Source organism: Doryrhamphus excisus, linkage group LG18 (assembly GCF_037039965.1).
Source record: "Doryrhamphus excisus strain RoL-2023G ecotype Guam linkage group LG18, RoL_Dexc_Guam_v1.1, whole genome shotgun sequence".
In the NCBI taxonomy this organism is placed as follows: domain Eukaryota; kingdom Metazoa; phylum Chordata; class Actinopteri; order Syngnathiformes; family Syngnathidae; genus Doryrhamphus; species Doryrhamphus excisus.
In genome coordinates, this window is record NC_136374.1 from 14057244 (window position 1) to 14069348 (window position 12105).

Below are 12105 nucleotides of genomic sequence, written 5' to 3' on the forward strand. Positions count from 1 at the left end.
GACAAAAGTTGAACGAAGTATTCCGTTTCATCTAGCGTAAAAGTAACTCAGCATTTAAAAAAAATAACATCATACCAACAGTAAAATATGGTGGTGGTAGTGTGATGGTCTAAGGCTGTTTTGCTGCTTCAGGACCTGTAAGACTTGTCTGCTTTGGGTGTTAGCCTCTTGTAGAATTTAATTTGACACCCCTGCTATACAGCCACAGCATATGTGGTCTGACGAGACAAAAGTTGAACGAAGTATTCTGTTTCATCTAGCGTAAAAGTAACTCAGCATTTTTTAAAAAATAACATCATACTAACAGTAAAATATGATGGTGGTAGTGTGACGTCTGGGGCTGTTTTGCTGCTTCAGGACCTGTAAGACTTGTCTGCATTGGGTGTTAGCCTCCTGTAGAATTGAATTTGACACCCCTGCTATACAGCCACAACATATGTGGTCTGACGAGACAAAAGTTGAACGAAGTATTCCGTTTCATCTAGCGTACAAGTAACTCAGCATTTAAAAAAAAATAACATCATACTAACAGTAAAATATGGTGGTGGTAGTGTGATGGTCTGGGGCTGTTTTGCTGCTTCGGGACCTGTAAAACTTGTCTGCATTGGGTGTTAGCCTCCTGTAGAATTGAATTTGACACCCCTGCTGTACAGCCACAGCATATGTGGTCTGACGAGACAAAAGTTGAACGAAGTATTCTGTTTCATCTAGCGTAAAAGTAACTCAGCATTTTTTAAAAAATAACATCATACTAACAGTAAAATATGGTGGTGGTAGTGTGATGGTCTGGGGCTGTTTTGCTGCTTCGGGACCTGTAAAACTTGTCTGCATTGGGTGTTAGCCTCCTGTAGAATTGAATTTGACACCCCTGCTGTACAGCCACAGCTTATGTGGTCTGACGAGACAAAAGTTGAACGAAGTATTCCGTTTCATCTAGCGTAAAAGTAACTCAGCATTTAAAAAAAATAACATCATACCAACAGTAAAATATGGTGGTGGTAGTGTGATGGTCTAAGGCTGTTTTGCTGCTTCAGGACCTGTAAGACTTGTCTGCTTTGGGTGTTAGCCTCCTGTAGAATTTAATTTGACACCCCTGCTATACAGCCACAGCATATGTGGTCTGACGAGACAAAAGTTGAACGAAGTATTCCGTTTCATCTAGCGTAAAAGTAACTCAGCATTTTTTTAAAAATAACATCATACTAACAGTAAAATATGATGGTGGTAGTGTGACGTCTGGGGCTGTTTTGCTGCTTCAGGACCTGTAAGACTTGTCTGCATTGGGTGTTAGCCTCCTGTAGAATTGAATTTGACACCCCTGCTATACAGCCACAGCATATGTGGTCTGACGAGACAAAAGTTGAACGAAGTATTCCGTTTCATCTAGCGTACAAGTAACTCAGCATTTTAAAAAAAATAACATCATACTAACAGTAAAATATGGTGGTGGTAGTGTGATGGTCTGGGGCTGTTTTGCTGCTTCGGGACCTGTAAAACTTGTCTGCATTGGGTGTTAGCCTCCTGTAGAATTGAATTTGACACCCCTGCTGTACAGCCACAGCACAAAACACAACGAAGAACAAGGTTGAATCCATTTTCCAAACCCATAAAGCACATGTGGATCAGTTGGGCACACTCCCATGCACTGTGATTGTGCCATTGTAAGTGTGCATAGTTGGTCCAGGTTTGACTAATGGTTGTAGCCTTCTCTCCAGCACTCTGGAATAATCTTTCCCAGGGAAGCTCAGGAGTGTAATCCCCCTTTGGCCACCCGTCTTTAGTAAGTCCACACGCACCGGTACTGACTGAAGAAACACAGTCCCACAATATCCATGCTTCAACTAATATTTCTGAATCATAGCAGAGGTCAAAATCAGTTCCCTGTACTGTTCAGACCAATTTGATCTCATCCATAACCCAACAAGGAAAAAACGAGTACAAACTAAAACCACCAAGGCAAAGTAGTCATGCATAATAAATGACTAAAATTGGTCTTTTCTTTCTGTACTGTATGCCAGGGGTGTCAAACCCGTGCCACAGAAGGCTGGGACACTGCAGTCACTAAAGCAGGTGATTTTAATGATCAATATCTCTATCAATTTGAAGGAATGAGCTCATCAATTTAATCACTTAGAGAAACTAGGCGACTTTTGGACCCCATAACTTTAGTAATCTTAATTTTTAACAATTTGACTTTGTGTGTTTGTTCTGTCTTGCTTTACAAGAATTGTTGTTCATTACTTTTTCTCGGTTTGCTTTGTTTATGTTATGATCTGTCATTGCACACAACTAGGACCAAGTATTCAGTCAGGATATGTAGGTTATCCTGGCTCAAGTTATCCATGATTCGATTGCACAAAATAGTGGAAAGTGGGATATGTTCTGACATAAGTTACCATGCAGATTTATTCTGTGCATTTATTCTGCTCCAGACCAGGCTAAGATCCAGGATCTGTTTAATCTCAGTCACCATAAATTGACACCAGTAATTTCATCCACTGCTCACTACATATTGTTATCACATTCAACTACTCTCACTGATCCGGTATTGGTTTCACCTTCTTGATTAATACGTGTCTACTCATCCTAGCTTGGGTTTTGTTCAACCAATTAAGTCTAAACACAATTGAATTTGGTTGGTTGAGCTCGGCTCAGACATTTATCCTGGATGTCTGAATCCTACTTTGTGCAAAAGGACCCAGAATGCAAAGACAAAAAGTGCAAGGAAGCAAAAGTCAGCAAACGTAAAGCAACACATGCAAACAGGTAGCAGTCCAACGTAAATAGACACAAATTATGGATCAGGAATATGTGAGCTGCCAGCTGAAAAGAATGTAAATGGGAATGACAAAGTCAAAGCAGGACATTCCATAAACAATGAAAAACAAAAACAAAGTCCAATCTGTCACGGCTCATTTCACTTTTGAATTTTTTTCAATTGCTTTATCAGCCATTATGTCTATTTGGATGCATTTTAATTTTTCCTATAGGCCTAAAGCAGTTTAACTGTTGTGATAAAATAAAATTGACATATTTGTACTTAAATGTCTCGATGTTGATAGACCTGAAGTGACCTTACTGTAAATGTGTGTTGGTTCTGGAGACTCGTAGTGACTTTACAATGTCTTACAATGTCTTCCATTTGAGCAGGAGAGAAACAAGGAAAACCCTATACATTTAAAAATGTACTAAAAAGCTTAAATTATTTCCGCCAGCCCTACAAAAGATTGAATTTGTCCCTTTCCCATTCCAAAAGCCCCACACACTTACCCCATGAGGTCCTACCTGGAATCCTTGCACAGTGATGCGCACCGTATCCCCAACTTTAGCCCTGCTCGGAGTCATGAAGAGCTTCGGACCCTTAGGGGCGGCTGGAGGGAGAAGAGAGAAAAAAAGAATACAAAAGGTCATCACACTGTGCATGGAGAGCAAAACCACCTGTTCTGTCACAGGAGGAGACAGACAAATACAATTTCCTGTCAATTAAGGTTACGGGGCAAGAGACAGCGGGGCACATAGGTACCTTTATCCGAAAGATGACGCTGAATTTATTCCCCCGTTGGAGAGAAAAGGGACTAAATTGGGTGGATACTCATTACTGGAGGAGAATGGGAGCACGGTGGGTGAAGTGTGGAGGCGGTGAGATAAGGGACACTCTGAGAGCTAATTCCCTTGTCTTGCTGTGGACAGCCGCCCCTCCATGGCCCGCTAAAACAATGTGGCGGGGAGATTCTAATATTCCAAGATTATACGGGGTCAGAATTCATCCCTTATGTGTTGAGCCAAGATAAAAAAGAACGATTTGCATAATGTGTGAAACGCAAAAATGGTCATTTTCACGGTGACCCAGAGGCGGAAGATACTGTTTCAGGCCCGTCTAAGCAGGTTCTGCTCCATGTGATATGATGAACAAAGAAAGTTGGCTATGGCCCATGCATAACAGTGTGCTGCTGTTTTTCAACAAATTGACTAATTAATCAGCGGTAAGTCAAGCGAAAGGCCTGCTATCAATAACGCCATTCGTCCACGACACTTTTTAGATTAATTTGCTGCTTTTAACTCTTAATATAAATTACATCAGATCCTTATGTTCATTGATGAGGACCAATAAGTACCAACAGGCAAATGAACTCACTCGACAGCTATTCATCTGGCCTCTGAGGCTAATGAAGTCTTTTATAAAACAAGTCACTGACTGTGAGGCATAAGAAAGGATGGATTATACCTTTTAATTTGTAATAAGACAAAGCAAATAATGTCCATGAAGAAAAATGCATTTCAAGTGCTTCATTTTAACCCAACTAGTTCTTATTTAAAAGTTTGGGACATTAATTAGATATATTAGAGAGCTGGCTCTTTGAAGTGAACAAACCGCTGTTTATTTCTCCGCATGTGAATGGTCAAAATGTGTGGTGCCGTATGTATTGACACAAAGCAAAGAATCTGTAAATGTGAGGGAAATTAGTAACAGGAAACAAAAGTTTTAGTTTTGCACATTTTTTTTTTATTTGTGAACGTGGTTGTTTGTCTATATGTGCCCTGTGATTGGCTGGTGACCAGTCCAGGGTGTACCTTCCCTCTCGCCCAAAGACAGCTGTGATAGGCTCCAGCAATCCCCACGACCCTCGTGAGGAAAAGCGGTAGAAAATGAATGAATTAATAAATGTTCTTATTGAAGAGTTTGGGACATTAATTAGATATATTAGAGAGCTGGCTCTTTGAAGTGAACAAACCGCTGTTTATTTCTCCGCATGTGAATGGTCAAAATGTGTGGTGCCGTATGTATTGACACAAAGCAAAGAATCTGTAAATGTGAGGGAAATTAGTAACAGGAAACAAAAGTTTTAGTTTTGCACATTTTTTTTTTATTTGTGAACGTGGTTGTTTGTCTATATGTGCCCTGTGATTGGCTGGTGACCAGTCCAGGGTGTACCTTCCCTCTCGCCCAAAGACAGCTGTGATAGGCTCCAGCAATCCCCACGACCCTCGTGAGGAAAAGCGGTAGAAAATGAATGAATTAATAAATGTTCTTATTGAAGAGTTTGGGACATTAATTAGATATATTAGAGAGCTGGCTCTTTGAAGTGAACAAACCGCTGTTTATTTCTTCGCATGTGAATGGTCAAAATGTGTGGTGCCGTACGTATTGACACAAAGCAAAGAATCTGGAAATGTGAGGGAAATTAGTAACAGGAAACAAAAGTTTTAGTTTTGCACATTTTTTTTTTATTTGTGAACGTGGTTGTTTGTCTATATGTGCCCTGTGATTGGCTGGTGACCAGTCCAGGGTGTACCTTGCCTCTCGCCCGAAGACAGCTGGGATAGGCTCCAGCAATCCCCACGACCCTCGTGAGGAAAAGCGGTAGAAAATGAATGAATTAATAAATGTTCTTATTTAAGAGTTTGGGACATTAATTAGATATATTAGACAGCTGGCTCTTTGAAGTGAACAAACCGCTATTTATTTCTTCGCATGTGAATGGTCAAAATGTGTGGTGCTGTATGTATTGACACAAAGCAAAGAATCTGGAAATGTGAGGGAAATTAGTAACAGGAAACAAAAATTTTAGTTTTGCACATTTTTAATTTTATTTGGCTGTGTAATGTGGTTGTTTGTCTATATGTGCCCTGTGATTGGCAGGTGACCAGTCCAGGGTGTACCTTCCCTCTCGCCCGAAGACAGATGGGATAGGCTCCAGCAATCCCCACGACCCTCGTGAGGAAAAGCGGTAGAAAATGAATGAATTAATAAATGTTCTTATTTAAGAGTTTGGGACATTAATTAGATATATTAGACAGCTGGCTCTTTGAAGTGAACAAACCGCTATTTATTTCTTCGCATGTGAATGGTCAAAATGTGTGGTGCTGTATGTATTGACATAAAGCAAAGAATCTGGAAATGTGAGGGAAATTAGTAACAGGAAACAAAAATTTTAGTTTTGCACATTTTTAATTTTATTTGGCTGTGTAATGTGGTTGTTTGTCTATATGTGCCCTGTGATTGGCTGGGGACCAGTCCAGGGTGTACCCCACCTCTCGTCTGAAGACAGCTGGGATAGGCTCCAGCAACCCCCGCGACCCTCGTGCGGATCAGTGGTAGAAAATGAATGAATGAATGAATGAATGTTCTTATATAAGAGTTTGGGACATGAATTAGATATATTAGAGTGCTGGCTCTTTGAAGTGAACAAACCGCCGTTTATTTCTCCGCATGTGAATGAATTTCCAAATTTTCTGACACACACAGTCTCCGAGGTGTGTCTTTTCTGGTGTGTCTTACGTGTGTCATGGTTTGCATGCTCTGAGCAGGAAAAAGGCAGGACTTGTTTTGCAATTGTTCCCATTGCAGTACCCAACCATGCCAAAAAGCACCTTTAAGATGCTACAATAACATCTTAAATCTTGTAATATCTTATCATACGAACCCTCCTAAAGTAGGACAGTGACAAAATCTAAATCTGACATTTTCAAGATGAGAGCAAACATCAACATATTTCCCTTGGCAGCAGAGGCAAAGAGGTATCATGCGATGCGGCCCAGTGTGTCTTCTCCTGCCGAGGACGGATGGCATTTCACAGTCTACTTCTGGCAACAACGAGTGCTAGCGTAGGAGGATCACGATTTCATGGTGTCAAACTCAGAGCTCGCCGGGCATATGGCCGTAAAAGATGATGGCTGATTTCTGGGACTTGGTCCAGCGGCGACAGTTGGCGTCCGACGTCACCACCCTTGATTAGGCCGAGATGGACATGAGGCTGAAGCGCTAGCGGGAGAAATGTGCCATGATCCCACTGGGGAGTCATCCAGTACTTCACTTCATTCTACAACAGTGGTTCGCAATCTTTTTTTACTGCCCGCATCCCAATATAATTGCTGCCTGATGAACACCTAGTATTTCCACCTACTAGTACTGCAAAACATGTACAAACATGTAGTGTGTATGCTGTCTAAAAAGCCACTATGTACTACTGGTATCATTAGCATAATATCTGATAGCATCCATCCATCCATTTTCTGTGCCGCTTTTCCTCACTAGGGTTGCAGGTATGCTGGAGCCTATCCCAGCTGTCTTTGGGCGGGCGAGAGGCGGGGTACACCCTGGACTGGTGGCCAGCCAATCACAGGGCACATATAGACAAACAACCATTCACACTCACATTCATACCTATGGACAATTTGGAGTCGCTAATTAACCTAGCATGTTTTTGGAATGTGGGAAAAAACCGAAGTACCCGGAGAAAACCCAGGGTGGGATTGAACTCGGGTCACCTAGCTATGAGGTCTGCGCGCTAACCACTCGATCGCCGTGCAGCCCGGCTTTAGAATGTTTTTGCAAAAATTATTAAATATAGTTACATGGAAAAATATTAGCGGCCACCGATCAGTATCAGTTGAGTACATTATCAGTATATGCAAATCAATGCCTTTCAAAATCAAACCTGCGTCTTCCCGACCTCTTGACTGTGTGGCCTATGTGCTAACCACTCATCAGTGTGGCTTCATATATGGTGATTATACATATATGATTTTTTCCCTCTTAATAACAGATTTTTATGACTGATACTCCAGCACAGGCTGTACCAAACCAGAATTTTCCAACAAATTTATTAAAACAGAAAATAGGTATGAAAAGGGTACTGAAAGCCCCTTTATGAATTTTCTGAATGTTTTATGGTGGCGACATGAATACTGACCTTATCTGAGACAAGTGAGGCCTACAATTTTTTTTGGATGTTGTTGTGGGGTCTTTTGTGACCTCTTGGTTGAGTCATTGCTGCACTTGTGGGGCAATTTTGGTTGACTGGCCACATTTCGGGGCTGCACGGCGGAAAGTGGTTCGTGCGCAGACCTCACAGCTAGGAGACCAGGGTTCGATTCCACCCTCGGCCATCTCTGTGTGGAGTTTGCATGTTCTCCCCGTGCATGCGTGGGTTTTCTCCGGGTACTCCGGTTTCCTCCCACATTCCAAAAACATGCTAGGTTAATTAGCGACTCCAAATTGTCCATAGGAATGAATGTGAGTGTGAATGGTTGTTTGTCTATATGTGGCCTGTGATTGGTTGGCGACTTGCCCGAAGACAGCTGGGAAAAGCGGTAAAAAATGAATGAATAGCCACATCTAGGAAGGTTCACTGTTCCATGTTTTTGATATTTGTGGGATAATAGCTGTCACTGTGGTTTGCTGGAGTCCCAAATTTTTAGAAATGGCTTTATAAAGTGGGACAGTGGGACAGTGGGACAGTCACTTTTCCACACAGGGCCATGTAGGTTTGGATTTGTTTGGATCTTAAATAATAAAAATAAATCATTTAAAAGGTGAATTTTGTGTTCAGTTGTGCTGTCATTGACTAATATTGCAGTTTGGTTGATGATATGAAAGATTTATGTGTGACAAAAGGGGTTAGAAAGACTTTTTTTTACACCACTGTATATTACCACAACAAAAATAATCATATTTATACCAAACTTGAATCAAAAAAAGTTGAGCACGTAAAAGTTTCCCCTTTAAAAAATGACGGCGTGCATCAGGTGCACTTTGAGGTGTCAACAGGTGAGGCCAGCTGCCCCACAGACAGGAGCAGTTGTGTGGGGGGGGCTGTCGCATTAACAGGATGAGCAGCTTTGTTTTAAAAAAAAAAAAAAAGGACCTAGAGATGCACGCTGTAAATTCTAAAAAGGGCCAACCGACTTCATCAGGCGGTGGCTCCATCCAGGTGAATCCGGCCATGTAATTCCTTTCACGGCTCTGACCAGCGCACTAAAGCTACAAAGATAAGACGTATTGATGAGCGGCCAGTGTTAGCACAAAGAACTGCATGTGTATGCACACACACTCGTCCCTTATTCACATGCCAACGTCCATCTGGAACCAAGCATCTGCTCTTTGATTATCCCTGGCTGGCAAAGCAACGGCAATGCGAGGGTGGTTTGAGTCTGGTGTAGGAAATAAGACTTACACTGCTTTGTATCAATGTTAATATTCCACACCGTTGCCGAGCAAAGAGCATCTTTGAAATATTTAGGCACATACAAGTACAATCGTAGATAGAATCTAGAAGTGCCAGAATAGCCACATGATCTAATGGAGGAGGAGGAGTGCTCCTTTCCAACACCCCGAGGCCAGGCCGACGCCAGTCTCCCGCCCCATTTATATGGAGAGCACGCTGCCCTTCATGAATATTCAAGCAGTGTAGTACAACATTGGTCGATTGTCAGACTGTCGCTCCGTCTCATGTGGCGATATTAAATCACTGAAAGATTTATCACTTATGCTCACAGAAAAGACCTCTTATTCATTTCCTGACCAATAGCAGCAAGCAACAGCGAGTGTGCACATACTAGTTATTCCGTTACTGCTGCATGGTTGTGGAAGTGGAGGGAATCACCGCCGATTGCAATCTAACTAGAAAAGACGTAATGAGGGGCAGACCTCCACCAAGGTAGAGAATGTGGAGTCTGTATAATAACACTTTTTATTCACATTCTTCAAATCTTAAATTTAAAATAGGCCTATTTTAAGATAAGATAAGATAAGATAGGATATGCCTTTATTAGTCCCTCAGTGGGGAAATTTGCATTGCACAGCAGCAAGAGAACAGAATCAGAATCTGGGCTTCAGCCCCCCTAAAATGTTGTTAAGCCCCCCTAAATAATTTGATTTAAAAAAAATTTGACGAATTTTATATAATAGGGCAAGAATAGGAGTTAAAATACATATTCACATTACCTGTCATTAATTTATAATCTACTACTATTACTATTAGTAGTAGTAGTAATAATCAGAAGAATAATAATGATGATAGTAATAATAATAGGCTAATTAATAATATAAAAATGATTACTGGTGATGACACTGATGACACTGGTAATTAACGGCTACTATTTAGTGCAGCTGCCAGGTAACGACCTTTGTCTTAAACTACACACTCTCAGATATTTGTCTTCTTGCACAGCTGTGTCATTTTTATGTCCTTGTTAGACCCAGTTTGTGCTGCTCTCTGAAGGGAGTAGTTAACAGCATGGTAAGAGATTTTAGTTTTAGTTTAGATTTTTTAGATGGCTTTTCTAATCATCTATTAGCCTTATAAAATGATGAACTTGGATTAGCAGCCATACCAGGAGATTGATGCAGAGGACTACCAGTTGTTGATAGTAGGCCTCTATGCAAAAATGTACATCCTTCTTTGAAAATCATCTGATTTATTTTAATTGTTTGTGAAATGGATAAAAATGTTTGTGAAATGGCAAAAAAATGTTTGTGAAATGCAGGAAAATTTGTTTTTCTTTGGAAAACAAAGAAATTTGCAAGTGATCCCAAACTTTTGTGAAACTTCCCTGGTTCAAATGTTTTTATTCCAATATGTCCAATACGTACCAACAATCATTGATATGCAAATGCACTACTTATCCACACAGGTAGAGTGTTTTTTAAATTATCCGAGCAGAATCCCACACAATTTGTGCTCTGTTTTCTCCTATCCAACTTCTCCGAGGAGTGTTTGGAATTCCAAGTGTGCTCCAATTCAATTGCTCATTTTCTATTCTCTTTTCTTCACGTGGTGGGGGACGACAACAAAAGAAGTCTGATGACAGTCGTTCCAACAACAAACGCTGGTGATAAATGAATGACTTCAAGCAAAACAGAGAGAACAACTTGTCAAAATATAAGCGGCTTTGACATTTAGCAAGAGTTTTACCCATCTTGTCGACCCCCCTGCCCCTTGTGGATTTGTCACACGTTTAATCATCCACGTTGAAGAGAGAGAGAGAGCTGCTAAAATATTTACTGCTCTGCGCTTCGCTGTTATGAAGACAGCTCATGTCGCTGGAGCTTGATGTGACGCTGCTGAGTCAGTTTTGCATGTGATGAACTATATTTCTTCCCGCTGGGGACGGGACGGTGACAGTTACTGCTCTCCACGAGGAATTATTCTGGGATGCCCTGTTCCCATTGGAAAAGTGAGAAGTGGCACAAGTTTTTAAAATAACTTCTCTCTGTCGTTTTTAAATACATGTTGTATCATCTCTTCGGCTTAGATGTCATTGATCAAAAAGCCGCTGCGAGGAAAATAGGTTGTATTTAGTGCTGAACTTTATATGAATAATTGCGACCTTTGACCCTTTGAACCTTTGAATCAGTGCCAGGGGTCAAACTGTCAACATCATAACACCTTAATTAACTGTATAGGAAACATTTTAAGTAACATTTTTACCAGTAAAGTGGATGTTTACCATGATTTAATTAAACTAAATAAAACTAAAATAAAGCAAAACTATTAACCCTCTAAAGGCAACAAATTTAGTTGTTTCTTTCCACTTGGCAGTTTAAATTTCATGTTTTTTCCAAAATAAATTACAAAATTTTAAAAAATTTGCATATTGAAGCAAATTTTAGTTATTGTTTGCCTAAATTAAGCATTTTCCAACATACAAATGGCAAAAAAAAAGGAAAATACAACTATAAGGCCTTCAAAAGAGACATTCAAAGGTGCTATGAATATGTAGTATTCTACAAAGAATCAGCAAAGTTACTTTAAATTACTCTTCGGTGAAACAAACACCAAACTTGATCACCTGAGCAACAGGCCTTTACTGCAGGTTTGAATTATCTCACAACAGGCACAATAATCCCAACCAAAAACACAAGCTAATGTTGCTACGGTAACCCACGCCAAGCTACAACTACAAAACACTTAATCCCTGATGTGTCTTTCTGTCCACCTCACTCTAATTAATGTCTTAAATTTTGTCTTACTATTTATACTATAGTGGGTAATATATGTGTATATATGTGTATATGTGTGAATATAGGGTTGTAATGGCTAAATTGCAAATATTGCTAACATTTAGAAGATTGTAAACAGGTTTTCTATGCACTAACAACCAAAATATTAAGTATCTTCGTTTCACTTTTCACTGAAGACGAAAACTCTTACCTGGATGTCATGTAACAATTATTTTTGCACAATTTAAAGTTTAACGTTGTTGTGTAACGTGTTGTTGATAATGTGTTTTTCACTGTAAGCAGTTGGAAATGAGAACATAACAAACTATCAATCATCACACTCTTCCATCAATTTGTGGTGGCATCACAAAACATTTTTA

At 40.3% G+C, this 12105-nt stretch overlaps 1 protein-coding gene across 2 annotated transcripts in view; it reads right to left on the reverse strand.

Moving 5' to 3' along the window:
* The window catches only part of igsf21a (immunoglobin superfamily, member 21a), a 186408-nt gene that overhangs the window by 10574 nt on the left and 163729 nt on the right, over positions 1 to 12105 (reverse strand). The window contains exon 7 of one of the 2 annotated variants that reach the window (XM_058054591.2): positions 3271 to 3371. In XM_058054591.2, the coding sequence (XP_057910574.2) occupies positions 3271 to 3371 (101 nt within the window). The remainder of the gene's footprint in view (positions 1 to 3270; positions 3372 to 12105) is intronic. The other variant, XM_058054592.2, reaches the window with a different exon arrangement.